The sequence below is a fragment of the Pteropus vampyrus genome, unplaced genomic scaffold (genome assembly GCF_000151845.1).
Source record: "Pteropus vampyrus isolate Shadow unplaced genomic scaffold, Pvam_2.0 Scaffold11, whole genome shotgun sequence".
Taxonomy (NCBI): Eukaryota; Metazoa; Chordata; class Mammalia; order Chiroptera; family Pteropodidae; genus Pteropus; species Pteropus vampyrus.
The window spans coordinates 18,292,984-18,315,324 of record NW_011888792.1 but is presented as its reverse complement, the minus strand read 5'-3'; the positions used below and the strand labels follow the sequence as shown (position 1 = coordinate 18,315,324).

The 22,341-nt window shown below is 35.0% G+C and overlaps 1 protein-coding gene across 24 annotated transcripts in view; it reads right to left on the bottom strand.

Moving 5' to 3' along the window:
* PAM (peptidylglycine alpha-amidating monooxygenase) overlaps positions 1-22,341 on the bottom strand; it is a 230,909-nt gene that overhangs the window by 24,520 nt on the left and 184,048 nt on the right. For 17 of the 24 annotated variants that reach the window (XR_002777318.1, XM_011378482.1, XM_011378499.1 and 14 more), the window contains 2 exons: positions 17,458-17,781; positions 7,956-8,085 (listed from right to left, as the gene is read on the bottom strand). Coding sequence is in view for 23 of the 24 variants with exons in the window: in XM_011378482.1 (XP_011376784.1) it covers positions 7,956-8,085; positions 17,458-17,781 (454 nt within the window). In the remaining variant the exon portion in view is untranslated. The remainder of the gene's footprint in view (positions 1-7,955; positions 8,086-17,457; positions 17,782-22,341) is intronic. The other 7 variants (XM_011378593.1, XM_011378640.1, XM_011378650.1 and 4 more) reach the window with 1 other exon arrangement.

The following is a 22,341-nucleotide window of genomic DNA, read 5'->3' as shown; positions in this document are numbered from 1 at the left end:
CATGATTTCCCCAAGAAATGGGTTGCAGTAATTCTGGAAGAGAATTACCTTTTTGGTCTGTCTTGTTATTTGCTTAAACATTCACCATCAGTCCTAAATCTCTCATCCTACTATTTTAGGAAATAACATCCTATGACTTACAGATGGGGAGAAAGAAGGAGGCCGCCCCACCTTAGGAGCATACATTGAACTCCTATAAATTAAAGCATGCATAGCTCCGGCTTATTTCTCCAGGAACTCAAATATTTCAAAATGTAAACTCTAACTTAAAGTACTCACTGGCAGACACAAAAGCTCAGGGTTAAGGACCTGAAATGTTGGACCTGGCTTATAGGAAAACAAGCTGTTAAGGAAGAAATATAAATAACCAAGACCCACAGTCCTTATGCCAGTCAGACTGAATAAAAATCTTGTAGCTGATAAGTGAAAACATCCTTTATCAATGGTACTGTTCTGCACTGCCCACAAATGCAAAAACAAGCTTAATAATTGATGCTTTGCTGTCACAAACACAATTTGTGTATGGGTATTTATACTCAAAATCTAGAAATGTCAATTTTCTAGTGGTGATAATAAATAGGAAAATTAACTAATATGAGGATCAACTCTTTTCATTGTCCACTTCTTGTTAGTGTTATAGTAAACTGTGAAATAGCGAATGAAGGTGCCAATAGAAAAATAAATAACAAAACAAAATAAGCTATGGAGTAAATAAATCAGATTTTTACAATAAAAATTGGATATACAGAAAATATGAGATCTCTCAATTTAGTAAGCTACCTTTCTCAGTATCCTATTACAATGTAACAACAAATAATTTTATTTTTTATTTTTTATTTTTTCTATCACAAATGACCCTTATGTCATTAGTGTGTACTGAGGGCATTTTCATGTGAAGCTTAAGATTAGCCAATTTTCCTATGGTAGATGGCTTTATGGTTATTATTCATATATAGGATTACTACAATTCCCCTGTATCCATTAAGGATCTCAGTGATTAGCCAAGTTCTTGATTTACTGATTTGAGAATCTATTTAACCACCCTCTCTCAAAACACAGAAAAAAAATTATGCAAAGCGATCATAACAAAAACCAAAGATGACATGCTACTTATATTAATATCATTTAAATATATCAATTTACTTCAGTAACAAAAATAACAAATAATAAAATTCTAGAATTCTTAGTAAGATTATAGCTCTAAATGAATTAGCTACAATACAATGGGATGGATTGTTAAATCGAAAATCTTTTGTGATACTCTTTCACAGACGGCTATACATTTAAACTGGCAGCATCAAGGGACACTCAGCCACTCAACTGATTGGTTGGCCAATCTTAATCTTTCACATGGGATGGCTTCATGCAACTAACTGGCCCCTGGTAGTTACACAGGGTGAGTAATAAAAGAAATAGATGTTTTTTCTTAAATGGGAAAATCACACACATACACACACACACAAATCTGCCAAATAAAGTAGTTTATAAACTAACTTTTGAATAGTTCACAAATGGATGTCAGATACACAGAGCTAGAGATACCGTTGCTATAGCAAACTGCTTATTTAGTGTTCTAAAGCAGCTACTCCACATTATATGCTGCAGAGAGGTCTTTATTTCAACTACATTTAACTTTTTACAGGATATAATAATACCCTGCACATTTCACACAGTGTTTGGAGCACTGCTGATTTTTGTTTGCTTCTTTAAAAACCACTCAGCTGAAAAGACTGAACTGAGGCCTATGGGCCAGAATTCATCAGTTCTTTATTTTAGCAGTTTGAATCCCCCATTAATGATTTTGCACATTAGTAGCTGACCAAATAGTTTAGATAATCTAGGAAGAAATACTTTGCTATAGTCACACAAAGAAAGAACTATGGTAAGAAAACTTCTGTGCCATCAATCAAAATTAAAGGAATGCAAAATAAATAATAGTAACTGAAGAGAGAAATAAAATGTAATGTTCTAATTATATAAATTAAGAAGCTGAATAAGTAACCATAAATTTTGAAGTGAGAAAATAAGTGGAAATTCACCTTCAATGTTAAAAAAGCACAGACATATCATACAAAGGCCAGAGACTTTAAATGGAATATAATTTAATACTATGTCAAAAACACTTACTTCTGAATAGATACACATTGCAAAAAAAAAAAAAAAAAAAAAAAAAATCCCTGTGAGGAAGAAAAGAGGTGGGAAGACAAAGAAACAAGTATTATTCTTCAATGCCCTGACAGACCTAGCACTGTAGAAATCACAAACAGGGATGGAAAGAACAAAGAACCAGGTGTCATAGTACCAGGCTCTGTTTGGTCAATAGGCCTCTTGGGGATGAGTCACTTAACATACTATTTTCTGTTACTCAACAGAATGAGGGACTTAAGGCCTTCATTTTTTAGACTGGAGAACTCAGAGTTAGGGAGCTCAAATGTCTTGATGCAGGTCTCAAAGCTAGGAAATGGTAACCAAGATTCAAACTTAGGTCTCCTATCTTAAAAAAAAAAGATGTGGTTTTCTCTTACTCTGATTGACCTCACTGGACTGGAGACTCTCCCCATTAGTTATCAAATTTAATGTGTACATATGTAGAAGAGATGCAAGAATCGTCACTTAACCAAAAAGAATTCGAGAAAGTGGCATAAAACTAGAAGAAAGTGCCTCAAGTAAAATGGGAAATGGCAATATGAGAGAGAAGGGTAGAAAATGGAAACATTATTTTTATAGAATTTCTTATGATTTTCTCTTAGATATGAAGGTACTACAGAACCACTTAGTCACTTTGAGTTCTCTTTGCCAGGCCCAATTAATTCTTATGGTATAAAAAAGTTTGTACACATAGAAGCAGAACTTCAAGCAGAACCTAAAATGAGACTCCAGAAAATTAGTGAGGCAAATATTGAACTAATTTTCCTGAAAGTTAGAAAGCAGATAAATTTCTGAAACAATAGACCTTGGCAAAATTCCATAAAGCACTGGCGAAGAGGCGGTTTGTGAGCTACTTTGGAGACGAGTGGGAGAAGATCCTCAGAAGACCACATCTCTAGGAACAAAATTTGCTTAACCAACCATTCAACTACTCACATTTTATAAACATTTCTGAGAATATGAAAGCATGATCATCAAAAAGACCTAGTACAAGGCTAGGAGGGATAGTTCATTCTCTGGTTAATTAAGAATAAAAAGATATCTGTAAATTGAAGCAATGCTAAATCTAACAAAGTGAAATTTAATTAGAATAAAGTCGAATTCAATATTTTAAAAACACTGCATGAATATAAATTTCTGTTAAAAACTTGAGCACAATTTTATGAAATATATTTGGAGATCTTATTAAATCTACCAATTCAACACAATGCAACAAGGTGATGTGACTAATAGCTATTAGGAATACACATCAAGGAAAGTAACTGTATTGCTGATCAGATAATATATGAGGTATTGCGGCCACTTCTCAACCAAACACTTTAAAGGGCTGAGAAACCTGAGTGCCTTCAGATAAAATATAATGTCAGCATGAAGACCACGTGAAGACCTGGGGGATATTTAATCTGAAGAAGATGAGGCTTTCTTCAAATGGACAAATAATTAACATGGAAAAATGGGTGTAAATTTATTCTGCATTAGGCTGTCATGAAGGTGGAGTTACAGGTCGCATATCTGAGATTAACATGATGAAGAACTGTGTAACATTTAGATGAGTCCCATAATTGGAAAGTGTGTCTCTTCTAGGAACTTTCTTGGCACTGAAAGAATTCAAGCACTGGATGACTGTGGAAGATTTTGTAAAAAGATGTCACTATTAAGCAGAATGTCAGAGACGAGTTCTCTGGTGGACATCTGCTATTCTGGGTGCTCAGTGTATACTGCCCTATTTTGAGCTAGTGAAACCTCAATTTTTTTTTAATTGACCTGATATTCTGAGCTTCACTTGCTTCCAGTGATGTCAACTCTACATCACACATACCAGGGATAAAAAAACTCAGGCTAAGCCAAAGAGTGGATTTCCTTCCTCTGCCCACAATGACTGATTCAGAGATGGAGGAGACATGACCTAAGTCAGGCTGAAGAATGCTAGGTGACTCGATTTAAGGATTTTCTGTTGACTTATCAGAGACATAGACTATCTCTTCTGTGAGACTACTATGATGATGGGTTCTGAAGCTACAAGGGGAAGGAAGATCAATCAGGGCCTAAGAATGGCACCAACCAGGAGAAAATGTGTTAAAAATGGATCTTGGTGATGTCACTTGGGTTACCACACCCCTGACGTTTTCATTTATACAAACTAATAAATTTCCTCTTTTACTAAATTAGTGTGTGTTGGGTTTTTTCTCTTATTGGTAAAAGAAAGAATTCCAAGTGACATAACTTTCAAGATTCCTTTCAACTCCATGTGAAGAAATGATAAAAGATATAAAGGAAACAACTTTTAACACCTAAAAATTAGGGGTAAAACCCATGGTTTAGTGAAGTGGGTATGTGATGTGAGTTCTGCATAGCAGAACCTCAACCATATCTGAGATAAATAAAAGAAAGAGAAGCGGGCCTTTGACAGTGCTGGTCTTTTAAGACAGAGACCCAGGGACAGCTGTTACTGTGCTAGGAGCTACCCAGCTCCTGCTGGCAGGCATTTAAGCTTTAAAGAGCTCTAGCTGCCATGCTGCCCTAACACCAGGGAAGACAAGAGGCTTTTTAAAGTTTCATTACACCTGGCTGGTAACAGGCACTTCCCATTTCAGCTAGAAGCTTCAGAAGAAGCTTCTTAAAGCAGCTATATTGAAGTAAAGGACAGAGAGGGAGGAAGATGGAAATCAAACTGAGAAAGGGAGTGATGATCATCTTTCAGGAAGTTAAGGAGTTTATTATTATTATTAGCGGTAGTATTAGTACTAGTAGTATTAGTAGTATTAGTAGTAGTAGTAGTAGTAGTAGTAGTAGTAGTAGTAATAGTAGTATTTTGGTTGCCATGCCTATTTAGCATGGTTAAATAGAAGAGTAAGGAATGATCAGGGCTATTACATAAAAATAAACAGTAATAATACTTATAATGTCAGTTGATGAGATGATGGCAAAAGAGCTATGGGTGCTATGTATCAACAGAGGTTATCATTAACTTCAAGCACTGTCTGATACTTAAAGAATGATCACCTAAAAATTAGGGGATATAGAGTGGTTAGGTATGATTTAGAGCAAGCTTTGGCCTTATAAAACCTATAATTTTGTGAACATGAGAAATATCAGGATTGGAAAGATTCCAAGAAAAATTAATACAGGATTTCTCACTACTCTATCCAAGTAGTGGTAGCAACAAGAATGACATTTCCATGCAATCTAATTTCCATGGTCTCTCATCAGCCCATCGTAAATTTTATAGGAAGGTGTTTTCTCTTTGCACAACAATCCCTGGATACTTAACATGGGAGAAGAAAAACTATGTATTTCGTTTATTTTATATAATTTGACTTATGTATGTAGGAAGAATGGTCATGCACGACTGTTCAAAGAACAGAGCCCACAAATCTGAATCTATTTTCGTAAAAAAATAACTAACAGAGTAATCCACTTCAAATTCTCTTCATGAATAATAAAGCAGACAGTGGCTGAAAGCAGAGATTTGAGTGCTAGAAGGAAATTTCTTCACAACCACGGATTGTGAAGGGTGTTAACTGAAAGGCAGAGAGGAAAGAGATAACAAATATTCTTATATCTGAGAGATAAAGATGAAAAAGAAGAAACAGAGATTTAATGAGTTAAATCAGCACATCTGCTCTGAAGAGGTCTTGCATTTTTAACAACATCCCTTTGTTGGTGCCATTTATCAGAGTAAACACCCAAGACTTGGCAATGAAACTGGAATCTATTTACATGTGGTACTGGTTATCTAGATGAAAGCTGGATCCCAGGAAAAAGCAGTTTTTTAGTTAGGATTGCCATATAAGTCACAGAAAATATTCCTATGCGGCTCTTGTTTCATAGTCTTGTGTCACCTCCTACCCTGAGCTGCCTTTTACTGATCTCCCTTTCTAGTAAACTATTCCAGCCTCTGCTGTTTATTTGGAATGAATATCACATGAAAATGGAAAATTAGACTTTGTCTAATTTAGCTTTAGCCAGCTGAAACAGTATCAATGGGAGAAAATGATGCTGCAATTTTCTTGTCTGGTAAAATGTGGCTAGAAATCCTTGCAGAAAATGTAGCAATGTTCATTAAAATGAAGAATATACTATAATGAATAGTAATAGTTTGCTTTTAAAAGCACTTGTTAAAATACCATTAGATATTCAATAATGACCAAGACCATGAAACAGAGATGTATGAATAAGAATACTGAATTCAATTGTTTGCTTTGAACTCTAACGTGATCTCTCTCTGATTTTATTTTTAAGTGTGACAACTGGAAAAAAACAATTAAACAATAACAAAATTATCAATCTATTTTGAAATGCTGATTGAATTTCATCTTCAACTACACAAAGGAAACTATGTACATGTATATGTGACAGCAGGTTTAGCATAAGTTTAATCAACATCTCTGAAAATGGAAGAAAAAAACACTTGAACTATATATGTAGATCTTCTATTTTTCAGACCCTATAGCTGTATACTTGAAAGGAGAAGACTGATTATACTCAATTGACCTTTTATAATTTACCTTCATATGTAAATCTGTGATAAAACAAATGACCAAATGGATATTCATTACTCAGGAGAATTAAAATAACCTACTAAATTCTGGAGCAAGCTTTAAAAAATACAATTATGTAAATGTGTTTATAATCCTATAAAAGTCAGCATGTTAAAGTGGGCCGGCTTGAGTCAGATGGAAAGGAACAGAAACCTAGTTTTCCCACTTGAAACTGTGAGACATGAGACAAAATACTTGCCTTCTCTTGGTTTCTTCATCTGTAAAATGTAAATGATGTTTACCAGAAGAGGAAAGGGTAGGGGATGAGTGAAAAGGTGAAGAGGAAGAGAGACAATAATATTGTGATAGATTTACATGGTGACAGACGATTACTAGAATTAGTGGGGTGATCACAAGATAAGGTATAAAAATGTGGGGTCGCTTTATTGTACATCTGAAATAGAACTCATATAAGATTCTATACCAACTAAACTTAATAAAAATGTAAATAAAAAATGTGGATGATGAGGAAAATAACAGTGCTTAATTGCTGTGTGATAATTTATATAAACATTTAGAACAGTGACAGGCCCACAATCAACACTCAATAAATGTTACACATTTTTACCAAAAACCTCTATAATGAAAGTTTGCAAAGAGAAATGCAGAGGAAACAGCAGGGGTATTAGGTAATCCTAGTGTGATTCTTAAAGTCTTTGATGCTAATGAAAAGAGCACATTTGAATAACAATTTAATCTATATGACAATGTGAAGGCCAAGGTACTGACTATTTCTACACTCGAGGTGGCCAAACTGCTCCAACCACAACCATAGGAGGTCAGTTGTTCTCACTGCCATGTAGCGGTGTGAAGGAAAGGGAGAGTACAATGGCCTTAGAATGGTCTGGACCCAGCACATGGAAATAACAAAGTGCTTTGTTATAGTCAGCTAATAACTTTTCTTAGTTGATCATTTATCATGATGCACTTTCTTTGAAGTCTTAAAATTCCTCAGCCAATTCTTTAACTGCCTTTGATATTAAGAATGTGAAGGTAGCTTGAAACAAAATAGTAAGTAGGCAGAATCAGAGATTGTTATTGCCTTCTTTTCATAAACTAGCTGGTAAAACTATTTTGTTTTAAAATGCATTAAGACTTCCTCTGCTACCTGTCACAGTCATACATTAAAAGAACAAATATATTTTGCTCACAAAAATCAAGTTCAAAAGGAACCATGAGTGTTCTCACTACCATTCTTAGTGTAACAAAAAGTGATGCATGCTCTTTTTATTTTCATTTACTCCTTGAAGAAAAAACATTACTTACTTTCCATCCCAGACATGGTCACCTCTGTGGAAAATCACCAGGTTATTCTTAGGATCCAGAGCCACCCCAGAAACCTGGCCCGGTAGCAAGTATACTCCAGGCCAATCCAGTGCCTCTTCTACATGGAAATCTAAAAAATAAGTCCAAGCATTCAGTGAACAAGAAAGCTAGTACAACCTCATGCAGAGTCACATTAATTATAAGAAACTCATGCAGCAAGGTCACTAGATGCAAAAAAAAAAAAAAAAAAAAAAAAAAAAAAAAAAAAAAATCAAGCCATGCTCTACATATAATATACTGCATGCACATGCCAAGTAGCTTCCTGGGCCGTGAAAAAAAGTAACTGTGAACCTGTTTGGGAATCCTATGTTCTCTTTTCCTGTTGATAAGATGCCTGCAAACCCAGCTTATCCATAAGTCATTAAAGAGCAAATTTGAGACTACCTCCTTAATAAGATTTTTGTTTTAAATTAGTATCTTTGGAAAAATATGGCCACGTGGATGGATACATCATTTTAACACAAAGCTGTTAAATGCTGTAAATAAATACCAAGCAAGGCCAATAAGCAAATCTCTCCTGCCTCTCTTCTCTTTTAACTCCTGTGTAAATTTTGAATGTTAAATATACATTAGATCCTACAATAAACCATCATTGATTATCCCTGGTATAAGGAACTATGTAAGATACCAATCTCATTTCTCTTAACTTCGGTATTCCTATAACACTGAACGGAAATGAAAGACACTCTCTTTTACTAGTTTCAGTGTTTCCTAACATAAGAAAAAGGAAAAATCACAGGAACTCTGTGACTGACTGATTTCCAAATTATTCTCATTTCTGATTAGAATACATTTATAAAGAATACCTGGGTTCATTTATATTAATCCCTTTTATAAACACGCTCACAAATGTAGAGGTATGATGTATGGAGTAGCTTTACTAATCGAGGATATATGGTTATGAAGATACTATAAAATCTGTTGTATCAGTGTCACTATTTCTTTCCTCTCAAATGCTTCAACAGAGATGTTGAGAAGTAGAAAAGAAGAAATCTGAGTCTCTGAGTCTCATTTATCCTCCCCATCCTCTGTGGGATGTGGCAACACACAGTAAAATATCAAGATAGGCATTAAAGATGAGTAGGAAAGAGAAGCACAGGGCTTATACAATTAGCTTTTGAAAACTTGAGAGGATGCCAGTGTGAGAATAAATACTTTAAAGTAATTCTCTCAACTATACAAAAAGAAATAGTACTTTTCACTCAAGATGTTTTTACCTTTGCATTTAATTTTCTTCAATAAAAATTAAGAAAACATAGCACAGTCAATAGGATGCTAGATCAATTCTGCCTACAATCTTTGCTGAAGCATCTTTAACAAATATTCCCTAAGTGTATTATTATGGTTATGGTTATGAAGATACTATAGGCATTATACTAGATTCTGGGAACACAAAGAAATAAAACATTGTTTTTGGCCTTGAGGAACTCATAGGATAAAATGAGAAAAAAACAAACCAAATACTTATGACTCAACGTGGGGCAGGAGCATAGGAGAGAGCCTGTAATCCTTCCTGAGGCTTGGATGGGAGAAGGTAGGGTTAAGGTCAGACCTGGGAGGTTTCCCAGAGGAATAAACATTTGTGTTCGCATTTAACGGTAAGTGGGGGTTCATTAAGTATAGAAGTATGCATGCAAAGATATTTAGGTCAGAAAGATCAAAAGAGAAGATGCTCATAATTGCAGAACGTGCTTCAAGATCAGTAGGGAAAGGATCCTTGCCTATGTCACGTGGGGATAGGAGAGTAGGAGGCACGATTAACAGATTTAGACTGGAAAATGTATTGTATATCACATGAAGGAATATAGATTTAAAAATGAATGAATGTAGCTCTGAGCTGTGATGTCTTGCTCTATACCATGATTAATTTTGAGGCATGCTGCAAGTACTTTCTTGTAGCAGGAAAGCAGAGTTTGGGAATAATTTACTTTTGAAATATGTTAGAGTACATGAGAATGTCATTCTCACACGTGCTTTGAAAGGCCTTCTCGAGCTGAGAAGGGGGACAGAGTTACAGCTGGCATTTCTAAATTTGCAAATAATTCCGGGCACAGCAGTGGATGTGAATGGAGCTGCTCAGATGAATAGCATTCATCATCTATCACACATGTCATAATAGGAAAAAAAGGACACAAATTGCTGCTGCAGGTGATTGGGAGCCACTGAGAGGTTTTTAAGCATGGGGTGACATAATTAAAAGTGTGCTTATGAAAGTGAACTCTGGAAATAGGGCATAAGCATAATGATTAGAGATGTCCAGATGGATCAGCAGATGGATAAATCATTCCCCAAAGAAAATATTTCAAATTATTTTAAAGTTACTTGATTCTCAGGTTGTACTTCATTATTTTCATCTCAGTTACAGATTGTCTGTTTGGTGATCATCATTCTATACTCACCAGCTCCTGAAGATTCTTGGTGGGCTTTGAGAGAACCTCATGACAATGTAAGTATGTAGTTGTTTTTGTCGGATTCTCAGAGCCCAGAACCACTACCACTAGTGGGAATTTGAGGGCAGGGATCATGTCTTATTCACTGTTTTGTCACCACATCTGGCATAGGGCCTAGACTACTGCCATGTCCTAATAAAATGCATGAACCTGAACTCTATGCTCTAGTCTTTCTTGTTTATATTGCCAACTGGCATTTAAACAGTCTTATAATCTTACAATTCACTTGTACTACCTCTTTTTACCCCTAGCACTGTACTGAAGACACTGTGAAGAGATTCAGTAAAAATGCTAATTGGCTAATTATTTTCATTAAAGACAATAAACAATTATTACAGTCCTTGGAAGCTTTCTATTCAGTGGTCCACCAACTGGTACTGGAAGCTGGGTGCTCATGAAGACGTAGAGATACTAATTCTAATCGAAAATATGCGATGTCCAAAATTAATACATTTTCTGGAATCAAATGTGATTTTCATAAAACACTAGAAGTACTGTGTAAAGAACTTCAATCTAGCTATAAATGATCCCAATTACCATTGACCTTAGATTGATAAACTCTTGAAAGTCTGCAGAAAGCACTGATTAATAAGTTATTAACTTATTTGTCACATATAAGAATCTTTTTTGATAGGGAATTTTCAAGAAGAAAACTCAATGTAAGTATGTAGAGCATATTTATTAAAACAAATTTTTGGTGAATTTTCAAAACAGTAAAGGTATATAAGAAAACATATAAAAGGCTAACTCTAAGCAAACTGGCTCTTTTACTACTGAGTCAATGCAAATAAGAACTATTTTGTGCATGGCAAAAATGTCTGGAGAAATTATGTTAAATTATTTTTAATTTCATTAAAAATATAATTGCACATTTATTAAGATTACCTAGCAAGAGACCAAAACCTTCAGGATCTAGGTCTCTGTGTTAACTAGAAATTCTAAGGCAGTTGAAGGAAAACTGAGTTCATGTTCTCTTCTGTGAACTCAAGTTTTTGCTTCCAGTGTCACCCTCTTTTTCATTATCAGGTAGTTAAAGGCTGTTTGCTTTAAGAGTAAATCATCAAGAATCAAGGCACTCATTTAGGACTAGTGTTTTCCAACTCCTACCCATCTCTACATGAGAATCATAGAATGCTAGAACATACTGTTTCATCTCAGGTCGTTTTCTCATTTCACAGGAAAGGAACTATCGGCTTGGCCCAGACTTCAGGCATCTATATTAAGGATGGTTATTTTCTAATAATTATCTATTAAGAATAATAATTTCTCCAATTAAGGAAAATCTCTAATCCTTATCAAAGAAATTGTATGATAAAATATATTTGGGTTCTAATTTAAACTTAAGATTATCAATCATGGAGAAATTAAAATTTTGAGTTCAGATTCCTCTTAGTGTTAATGTAAGAAGTGATGCATACATAACTAGTTGATTCTGTAGACTTACAGTTTTAAGTTGAAAATTAAATACATATTTCTTACACATGACCTTGGGCAAGCTACTATCAACTCCAAGTGTCAGCTGCTCTAAATTCAGATGTTAAACAGTAGGATTATTTCAGAAGAACCCTTATATTCATTATAATGAGAGTAAATGTGCAGCCTCACATCAAATCATATATTTAGAAAAAAAGTTACTACTTTCAGAAAAAATTAAACATTACTATTAAAATTGTATATATAAATTGCTAAAAAGATTAATGAATTTTACCTTTCCAAAAAAGAGATTAATGTGAGTGATCAATGCTGCTTTCATATAAAATTCTTAATAAGCATTTACAAGGGCATTCATTTATCTGTGTTACATAAGGACTAAAAGGATTAGATAAAGTTGAGAAAAAATATAATTTCAAAGCCAGACCTATGACTTAACCAAGTACGACCAGGCTCTTCAAATTTAATCTTAAGGAAAAGATCCTGATGAAATCACTGGAAGACCTCAATAAGAACAAAAAGTAGTGGTTGCTTTTTCTACACTTGCATATTCTCATCTAGTGAGGAAAAGATGCTTTATTTTGGTCAGGGACTGTTATTCATCACAAGTGCCAGCAATAACTATAATTAACTAAAACCATAGGAGAAATATTTATACCCATGTCAGAGAGAAAACAAGAATTAATTATAATGTTTCATTTAATGGGAGTGAAGTGAGGAAGAGAGTTAAGACATAACTAGGGACTAAAAAGCATTAGCAGAATTTCTTTTCTTTTTAAAATTTAATTGCAAATGAGATCATCTTGGTCAATTTGTTTGGGTAGTTATTGAGAAAACATGACCAAAGGTAATATACAACTATAGTTACTATGATTGTAAATGAGATAATGAGATGATTGGAAAAAAGTAGTCATCTTCCTCTCTTCCTCTCTCTCTCTCTCTTTCTCTCTCTCTCTCTCTCCTCTTTTTCTTTTTCTTTTCTCTCTCTCTCTCTCTCTGTCTCCCTTATCCTCCTGTTTTTATTTTATTGTGAGATGCAGAACAACAAAATGATTAAAAACCAAGACCTGGAGCAAGTCTGTCTGACTTTGCATCTTGGTTCCTTGAGCTGTGGCGCTTTGCGCACATGACTTAACCTTTCTATGCCTCAGTTTCTTCCTCTCCAGATGAGTTTATAGATAGGGTTCTTGTTATGGGTATGAAATGAGTTAATGTATCTAAAACCCTTAGCCTGGTTCATAGTAAGGGCTATGTATATGTTTGTTTTTGTTATTCTTCTCCCTTCTAGAAATGAAAAATCAGCCAACTAAATGCCACATTTTACCTTGGAAATACTTTAAGACTTGAACCTACAGGTAAGAATATGACTGATATATGTTAAAAGGTTGGACTCTGAATTAAGTAAAAGTTGTCCATAGAAATTAATTAAAATCTAAATGTATCATAGAATATTTAAAGATGGTGTGAGTTCTCTTATCTGATGGGAAAGCATCTCAGAAATACTGATGTTTTTAGATGTCCAGTGGCATGTAGTATATGTGGAATCAGGCATATGCTAGCAAATAGTAGTCCAACCAAATTTGTAGTTTTAAATTCATTGTTCAAGGAGTCTAGTTTCCAGAAGGTAACTAGAATAAAGACACCTAACATTTTATTTCTATTCTATTGATGTTGTTTCAATATAGATATCAAACTAATAGTGGAAACCAAACTATGCTAAGTGTAAATGGGAGTGCATTTGCTTCTCAATTTACCAAGTTGAGTATTTTCACACTGTACATCATGTACCATAGGCAAATATCAAGGCAGATCAATATAAGTGATCAGAGATTTGAAGAGGCATACATCCTCATTATGATAGAACACTGCCAAGTCATTTTCATAATTTGTCAAATTAGAGTGCCAAGTTTTGCAGCTTTCCTATATACTGCAATAAAATTCTCTCATAGATGCTGCTTAAGTTAAAGTAATTACTATTTAGTTCTACTACTTTAGTGTTTAAATTTTTTAAATTTTAATCCAACATGACATTAATGGTAGCAATAATAATCATAATTATTGTTAATGTATTATAATATTTGTTAAATGTTTTCTATGTGCCAGAAACTGTTCAAAGCACTTTCCATGTATGATTTGCCTAGAGACCACATAATAAGCAGTGTAGTGGGATCCAAAGCCAGGCAGTCAGTCAGGCTCCAAAGTCCGAAGTGTTCTACAACATGCTACCTCCACAGAGTGGTTTTCAACTTTTCTTTAAGACAAACGAAGAACCGCTCTGGGGCAAGCTGTATTGTGTGCATGTGTGCATATGTGGTGGGGAGGCTGCGACTCTTTCCCAGGTGAGGCATGTTCCATCCAACAACAGCCAGAGAACCTATAGTTTAGTCTAGCTGAGTCTGTCCAGGAAGCTTCTCTACCTCCAGTGCTGTTTTCACAATTATTGGAAGGAGAGTTTTCAGAATAGACTCTGAATCTCACCCAAAGTCATGAAGACAAGACCTAAAAAAAAAAAATGCTGTTCGTGGATGGTTGCGCTCTTAAGAGACACACTGAAGACACAGTACTTAACCATCTTGTTCTTAGCAATGCTAATAAGGACCTCCTCGGCTCTGACAAACTGGGAGATGTCATTTTATTGTGCTCTTCGTGCAGCTTGGTGCCCATCGATACTCAACTGATAATGAGGTGGAAAACTCAACTTTTAAGGCAGTTGCCAGGGTGTGGAACCAAGTGAAATTCAGATTAACCTGAAGGTCCACAAAATAGTGTTGCTTTCGAAACGTTCAGGTAGTCCTGGGCCTGCCATTACACAGTCAAATCCAAATTTTTGAGCTGATCCAATAATTTCACCTTTGGACCCTCCAATCAGCTGTATGGGATCCATCACCATACTGCAGTTCCAAAATCTGGGCTGGTCAATGAAATCTAAAGCGCTGCTTCTAAAAATGCCACTGTATTAGGCTGTGCTAGTGCCATGCACTGGGGACATCAGAACAGGAAGTTTCTGAGTGGAAGTTTCAGCTTCTGGGCTAGGAGGGTCCAAAACACCAGGGCGGCGTATATGAACTGGACAAGCAAGGTAGCCCCTCTTGGACTGAACACAACTGTACTGAAGTGTACAGACCTAGAAGGTAGACATTAGAATTCATAAAGTCCAAGTTTCAAATTCCGACTCTGTGACCTCATTCAAACAGGTTAACTTCTCTAGGCTTCTGTTTCTTCATTTGAAAATTAATAATCGATGTTAAAGCTACATGAAATGAATGATAACATTAAGCAACACAATAGCCTTACATTTCTGTATTAGTAATACTCTCATGTGAAAAGCTATTTTCTTTGCAGCTAATACAGTCCCTTATAGCATATTAGGCACTGTTAGGGAGACTGTTAATTCCTCTGGACCATTAGGGTCCCATTCTCAGCTTTGCCTGGAATAAAGGAAGGGTATGAGAGAAACAATAGAAGGTTATCTATTAAATTCATTCCCCTTGCTCATACTTTGGGGAATATACATGAATTAGACTACTAATATGTTTTATTAGGGCGTTACATGCAAATGACTTTCTACTTTCTTTTTTTGCAGATGAAGGCTTCCTGAGGATAGGTCTTCCTCTGGCTTATACAAAGCAATCAAATACCTTCAGTTAAAGTTAGATATTACATTGTGTTATGGTAAACAGTGAGAGTTGAAAAGAAAAAGACTTAGAAATAGCTTACCTAAATATGAGTTCTGCTATTTTGCACTGAATTTTTAAAAAGTTCTTAAGTCAGTGTAGTGAAAAAACACTAAATCATTTCACAAAGGAAACACATGTACATTTCCTTCCTATAATTAGGATCTGGGCTCTATGCTATTATTCTATAAAATTCATTGTTTTATTGACTTCATTGATATTCATCTACGTATTTAAAATGAAAAGAAACTTCCTGAACTAGATCCTGGAGAAACATTTTTCTCCTGGGCACTGACATTTTGGCTACCCTGAAAGGTATGAAGAGATTTGGGAAGCAAATGTATTTCGGGTGTTTTAAACACTTCTTTCTTAGAAAAATTAAGTAGGTTTCAGGAATACAATGTCTTAGTCAAACTATAATTTTTACATGACACTTATGATGCCTATAAAAGACCATAATATTATTTCAAATCCAAGAGTAATAAACAAGCACAAGTCATTGAATAAAGCACGCTGTAACTCTAACATTTCACACTTGATATAATTGTATTCTTGCCAAAGAGGTCCTTTTGCCTTTTATATTTCCATGTTGTTTGGGTTACATACAGTTTACTGTCCTTAAACAGAGGTTCAGACAGACACTTCAGTCTGTTTATTAAATAGATAGGGGCTTGATACACTGCTGATTTCTTGGTACCATACTCTTTGTTCTTTGGTAGGATTCCAGACTCTAGATTTTTCATAAGCACCCCAGATTCTGATGTGAGGGGGTCCAGGAACAACCTCTTGAGAAACAGTTTTATTAGGTAAATTTAGAAAGAGTTAGAGCAGAGCTAATGCCATTTAAATATGAAGAGGTAAAAATCTGGGTTTCAATTAACATCAAATAGAGACCATTAGACCAAACCCAATGAACAACACTTGAAACTTCCATGTGAGCAAGAGGCACTACATGCTAATTTTTTTCAATTATAAATAAAAATCAGCTGGGTGTTGAATAATTTATGGCTTCCTGCAAAGCTGTATTTGAAAACATCAAGCTGGCAGCCTGTGCCATTCCAGCCCACGCATGGACAGCTGCCATGCACAAATATCCGTTACTTTTTTAGAGATTATCTCCACATGCTATATTATCTGGCTTTCCACATTAGCAAGTAACATGAAACACAATCAATAGCACAGAGGCCACAACACAATTAAAGACAAAGATGAGGTATCCATTGCTTGCTGGTACAGAAATCTGAAGGGAATAAGGTATTGTCCTCTAATTATGGGAGTCAACCATGGTTAGAAATAAAGATAAATCTGATAGTTATTCACTTGTTAGAGGTCCCTTCAGAAATAACTATTCAGTTTTCCAATTAAGATAGTAAATGATAACAGACCTTAAGAAATAGAAGTCATATAAATGATTACATTTTAGAAGTCAATTGGATGAGACTGTTTGAAGTATAAGATTCCTTTGAGAGGAATTTAAATACCTTAAAAGAAGATGGTGTGTGAACATTTCGTACACTGGGACTTTATAAATCATGTTTTGAATTTTCAGTTTCTTTCCATTGAGAAAAATAGAGAATGCTGATATAATAAGAATTTGTTACCCTGAATTTTATAAGCCACCATCCCCAACATGATCCAAATATTTTGGGGTCTAATTCTGGTTCACCAATTGAATGGAAACTGAATTTATGTAGTATTGGACCAAAACAAAAAGAAATACTCCTCAAAACAATATGATATCCGATTAACTAAATCTGAGTACTACTTTTTCTAATAAGTCCTTTATTGATGAGTTTTTTCACCCATTAATTTTTATTCCCTTCAGATTTTGCTAATGTGGCTTGTAGCATTTCACATTTTATTCTTTAAAAAAAGCCCTAAACGCACCTCCTGTGTGTTCTGGTTCCCAGATGCCTTCACCAGGTAAGGGCTGCTGTAATGAGAAAACTCTGCTCTCTGATGGCCTCAAAGTAGATTGTAGTCTGTGAAATTTGTGAATTCTGTCTCTAACAAGAATAGCATTGCCCCTCTCCTCATGTTCTGCACTCTCTCTCGCATCAGATCGACCAAGATCCTTCTTTTGGACTACGTTTGCAATCTCAGCTACCAGGTCTGACTCTGATTCTGACTTTTCTGTAGGATTATATTTATGCACATGAACAACATCTTCCCTTTCTCCTAGCAGCTTGGAAAGCAGTGAATAGAAATCACCTGTGGAAAAAAGAGAAGAGATAAGGGGTGGAGAGAGTTGATAAGATCATATAATTTATAAAATTTTGTGCATTAAAAATAAGTGAAAGAGAGGGCTGCTCTCAAACTTTCAAGCATGGAGGAAAAAAAAGAGATGATTTTCCAGAAAATGAAAAAATAATATGCTTCATATTTCATTTTATGTTCACCTTATTTCTTTCTGTTGTCCCAGGAGCCAACCATACTAGATAACCTCTATTAGCATATTAATAGAAACAAAATAATGCATATGTGATTACACGGCATGTTTCAATAAATGATTTTCACAGTATAGTTGGATTGATTTGGAAGTTAGAGTTCATCAGATTTCTAAAATAAAATATTATCAACAGTACATCAGAAAACAGTTTTACAAGCAAATAAACCCTTAGAAGTTGTCTTTAAAAGCTTTTTAAAGTATAGTTCATAAGAAATTAAATATATATTTTTAAGCAGTTGCTAAAAAATACAAAAAAATCTAACAGATATGAACTTACTTGGCAATTGGAAAAAACAAAGTTTTATTGTTATTTTGTTCACAGTGCCACTGTAAGTAGCTCCAGTTGTTCATTTTAAACAATAAATGAAGAAATTCCAGAAAAATGATTTTGTGAGAAAATACTTTTAAAATTAGTTTCAAACAAAAGAGAAGACTTTAACAAACTAATATGATTGGAATGACTCATCACTAAAATGTATTTTATACCTTCCTATACTTCCTTCCTATCACTTAGATATGATAATCTAATTCCATGAAAACAAACTTATCCATGAAAACAAACTTATTATAAAATATTATGACATAAAATATGACTACAGAAAGTTCACGAAGCATTTTAATCCTCATATTTACATCTATGGCTTCAAATCCATTTACATCAAGTGTGTGATTGGGAAACATAGGTACGTTCTCAATGGAAACACAAATTTGCTTTCCTAAGTCAAACCCGAAGGTCACCCATAGCTCTTCCTTTTCCTTACCCTATTCTAAGCGCTGCTAATAAAATTGCTACGACTAGGGAGTCCTATTGCTTTTTTAATTACACTTACAACACCATTGGATAACATTTATAAAATCTTTCTTATGATCATTAGGAAATGAAAATAATAACCGGGTTAGCCATGACACATTCCACTAGGGACTATATTATGAAGAGATTGATGCAAGGGGATATGAAGTCTTTCCAAAATGATGCTAAGAGATCCTGTCATGTTTACAAATAGTCTTGGTTTAATGCTTCAGGGTAGGTTTTTCAATTCTTGCCTGTGAAAGCTGCTTATCCCAGGTGAAATTTTCAATCAGGAAATAATTACCAAGTAATAGGGCCAATATCAGTAAAGTGAAAAAAGCAAATTACAATTCAACCAAATCTGCTAGGCCACACTGGCATTCTGCCTCACAGAAGAGAAATTAATCCCCTACTACTAAATTCTCCTGCCCCATATACTAAATGTAAATAGTTTCACATGCTGTTGTACAATAAACACTTTATATAGAAAGTAAAATACAAAATTATTTAAGGGACAGAGAATCAACATAGTTTTAAAACTTGAATCTGTCATTGGGCTAATATTACTGGTGGAGCACAGGCTTAAAACTATGCATAAAGTCATTTAGGTTTGTCAGTAAAAGTCTAAAAGCTGTGATAAAATGCCATATGCAGAGCACTTGGTTCCTTTGAAATTATTGCAATTATCACTGAGTTAGGAAAGCAAAAATTTAGCAACATAATAGGCTTGGCTGCATCGGCTTTGTGAGAACATAGCTTCAGAACTGCATCTCTATAAGTCCTCATTACATGGGAGAGAGACCACTAGATGGCTGTCTCTTACATTCTTACGCACAAACCAGAAAGGTGTGTATGTTTTTTTCTCTTTTAGTGTATAAAATATATGGAATCCTGAAATGTTAACCATTTTTCTTAGTCATATTAAGATCCTGATTTAGAAAATATATCTAACCTTGAGTATAACGGATGGAACAGAATATAAACAGAGGCAATTTTATGGTCTCTACCCCAATCTCAACTCTCAATATTCTTTTCTTTCTTTCAGTTTAGTTACAGTCATGTTGGACTTTCAATTCCTTGACTAACAACTCTAAGAGAGATGTTGTTTCTTCTTCCTGGGACATTCTCTCTCCAGTAATCAGCTAGCTCCTCAACTTTCAGATCTTACTTAAGCGTCACTTATATCCAAGATTCCTTGACAATGAAATTAGGGGTCCCTACTGTATGTAACAACAGCACTCTGGTCTTTCCCTGTATTGTTATTGCCCGATGTCTGGTCTGTATTTCACGCTAGTGTTCGAATTCAACTCTGATGCTTAGTAGCTATTCTATGCCTTTAAGTAAGTTACTTAACCTTATAAAGATAATTAAAACTACATTTAAGAATTATGTTATGGATTTAAAGATTGTTAATGTAAAGTGCTCAGCCCACTATATGTCATATAGTAGGTATTTCTAAATTGTACCTATTATAATTACCAATGAAAGACTTGCAATATGAATCTGCTTCAATCTAGTGTTTACTTAAAATCTAAAGAATCAATTCTTATTACATATTCAAGAATTTGAATTATCATAATGGAAAAAAAAATTAAGTTTATAGCCCTCTATTTTCTCAGCAAGTCACTACGGCTGCTGTAGCGATTTGTTCCCTAACTTTGCTAAAGGAGTTTGTATCTGTATTTTCTCTGTCTCTCTCTCTGACTCTGTGTGTGTGTGTGTGTGTGTGTGTGTGTGTGTGTGTGTGTGTGTGTGTGGTCTATTTTTGGAGAAAGAACTCTCTCTCCTCCTGTGTTCTGGATGCCAGCCCTACCAGCACACCCTAGAGCCTTTCCTATCTGCCTTCTTTTCTTTTCCAATACAGCATCTTTGCCAAAGACTTGACTCACATGCTGGTTTTGTGCTTGAGTGTTTGTGGTGGTGAGGAGAGACCCTCCTCTGACACAGTATGTCTTTCAAGCTTTTCCATCCTCCCTCTTCTTTTAACAAGTTCCAATATGGCCTAAAAGAGCTTTCTGTGATAATAGCAATGTTTTACACCTGCGCTGCTCAACACGCTAGCCATTAAGACACATGGGGGCTATTAAGTACTTGTAATGTGGCTAGTGTGACTGAGGAGCTTAATTTTTATTTTTACTTACTTTTAACTAATTTATATTTGAATTTAAATAGCCACTTGTGGCTAGTGTCTACCCTATTGAACAGAGCAGGTCATCCTTCCTCACATACTCTTCCTTACCTAAATCAAAGGTATCTCTTTCCACTTCTTACTTTATCCCCCATATGACTTCTGAATGAGCTGCTTAAGAGCTCTTCAACAAGTCACTATGGCTGTTGTAGTGATTTGTTCCCTAACTTTGCCGAAGGAGATTGTATCTGTATTTTCTCTTCATCTCGACCTACTGGCGGTATGTAACACTGTTGAAAGTCCCTTCAGAAACTCTCTCCTTATAACATTGTTCTTTCCAGATCTTCTCTGCCTGTCATCTTTGCTTTCTTTTACGCTTCTGCCCAACATATGAAAATACTGATGTTTTCTGAGGTCAATGCCTGGCATACTTTTCCCCCCTGGCTAAGGCCTCCTCCTACTAAGAGATCTTAGCCATTCACAAGGCTTAAGCTGCTACCTCCAGACAAATGAGTCTCAAATCTGGAGCTTTCCTAGTACCGAATTGGTATATACAACTGCCTTCTGAAAATTTCCACTTGGACGTCTGCTTCATAGGAATCTTGAACTCAACATGTCTAAAACTGAGCTCTTAATCTTCTCCCTACACTTTATCTTTTTCACAGTATCTTTCTCAGTGATGAAACTATGTTTTGGGTTAATCAACATAGTGAGTGATATGTACAAAACTGGCCTAAAGAATAGTAGTAATTGGTTTTCTTTGGTTTAAGAAAGTAGAAGAGTTTTCTGTTCTCTTCAGTACTTTTTGCTTACCGCTGACAATATATTTTATATGTATCATCAAATTCTATAAAATGTTCTAAAAATATTTTTGTATATTTAAATTATCTGAGAAGAGACAAGTAGCAAGGGATAAGTGTGATTTTATATATATGTAAAAAAACCTCTCATTTCTTGTCATATTTCCAATGATTAGTACTGTTCCTATTATAGTAGATACTCAATAAATAATCTTGGAATTAATAATAATGTTAAAAAGTCACCTCTACCTCTGCATCAGGAGAGATAAAAATATTTCTTTGATGATTTTAGGCTGCAGTAAGTCTTATTTCTTTCTTTTTCTCATTCAAACTTTGATTCTTGTCTTATGAGATACAGAAATGCTCTAGGTCTTTTAAGTAATTTGGCTGAGTGGGTTTGGTATTTGGAAAACGCAACTATGGTAGCAGCTAATGTGTCAGGAAAAGGAACACAGCACAGTATAAGGGAATCTAAAACAATATCAATTAAACTCCAAGTTTGTAAGTTGTGTGCCTGCATTAACTCCTTCATGCCTTAACGGGCATTTTTCTATTTAGTAGGGATCACACCCTGTTCCCTGCCACCAGTATGGTTCACTTTCAG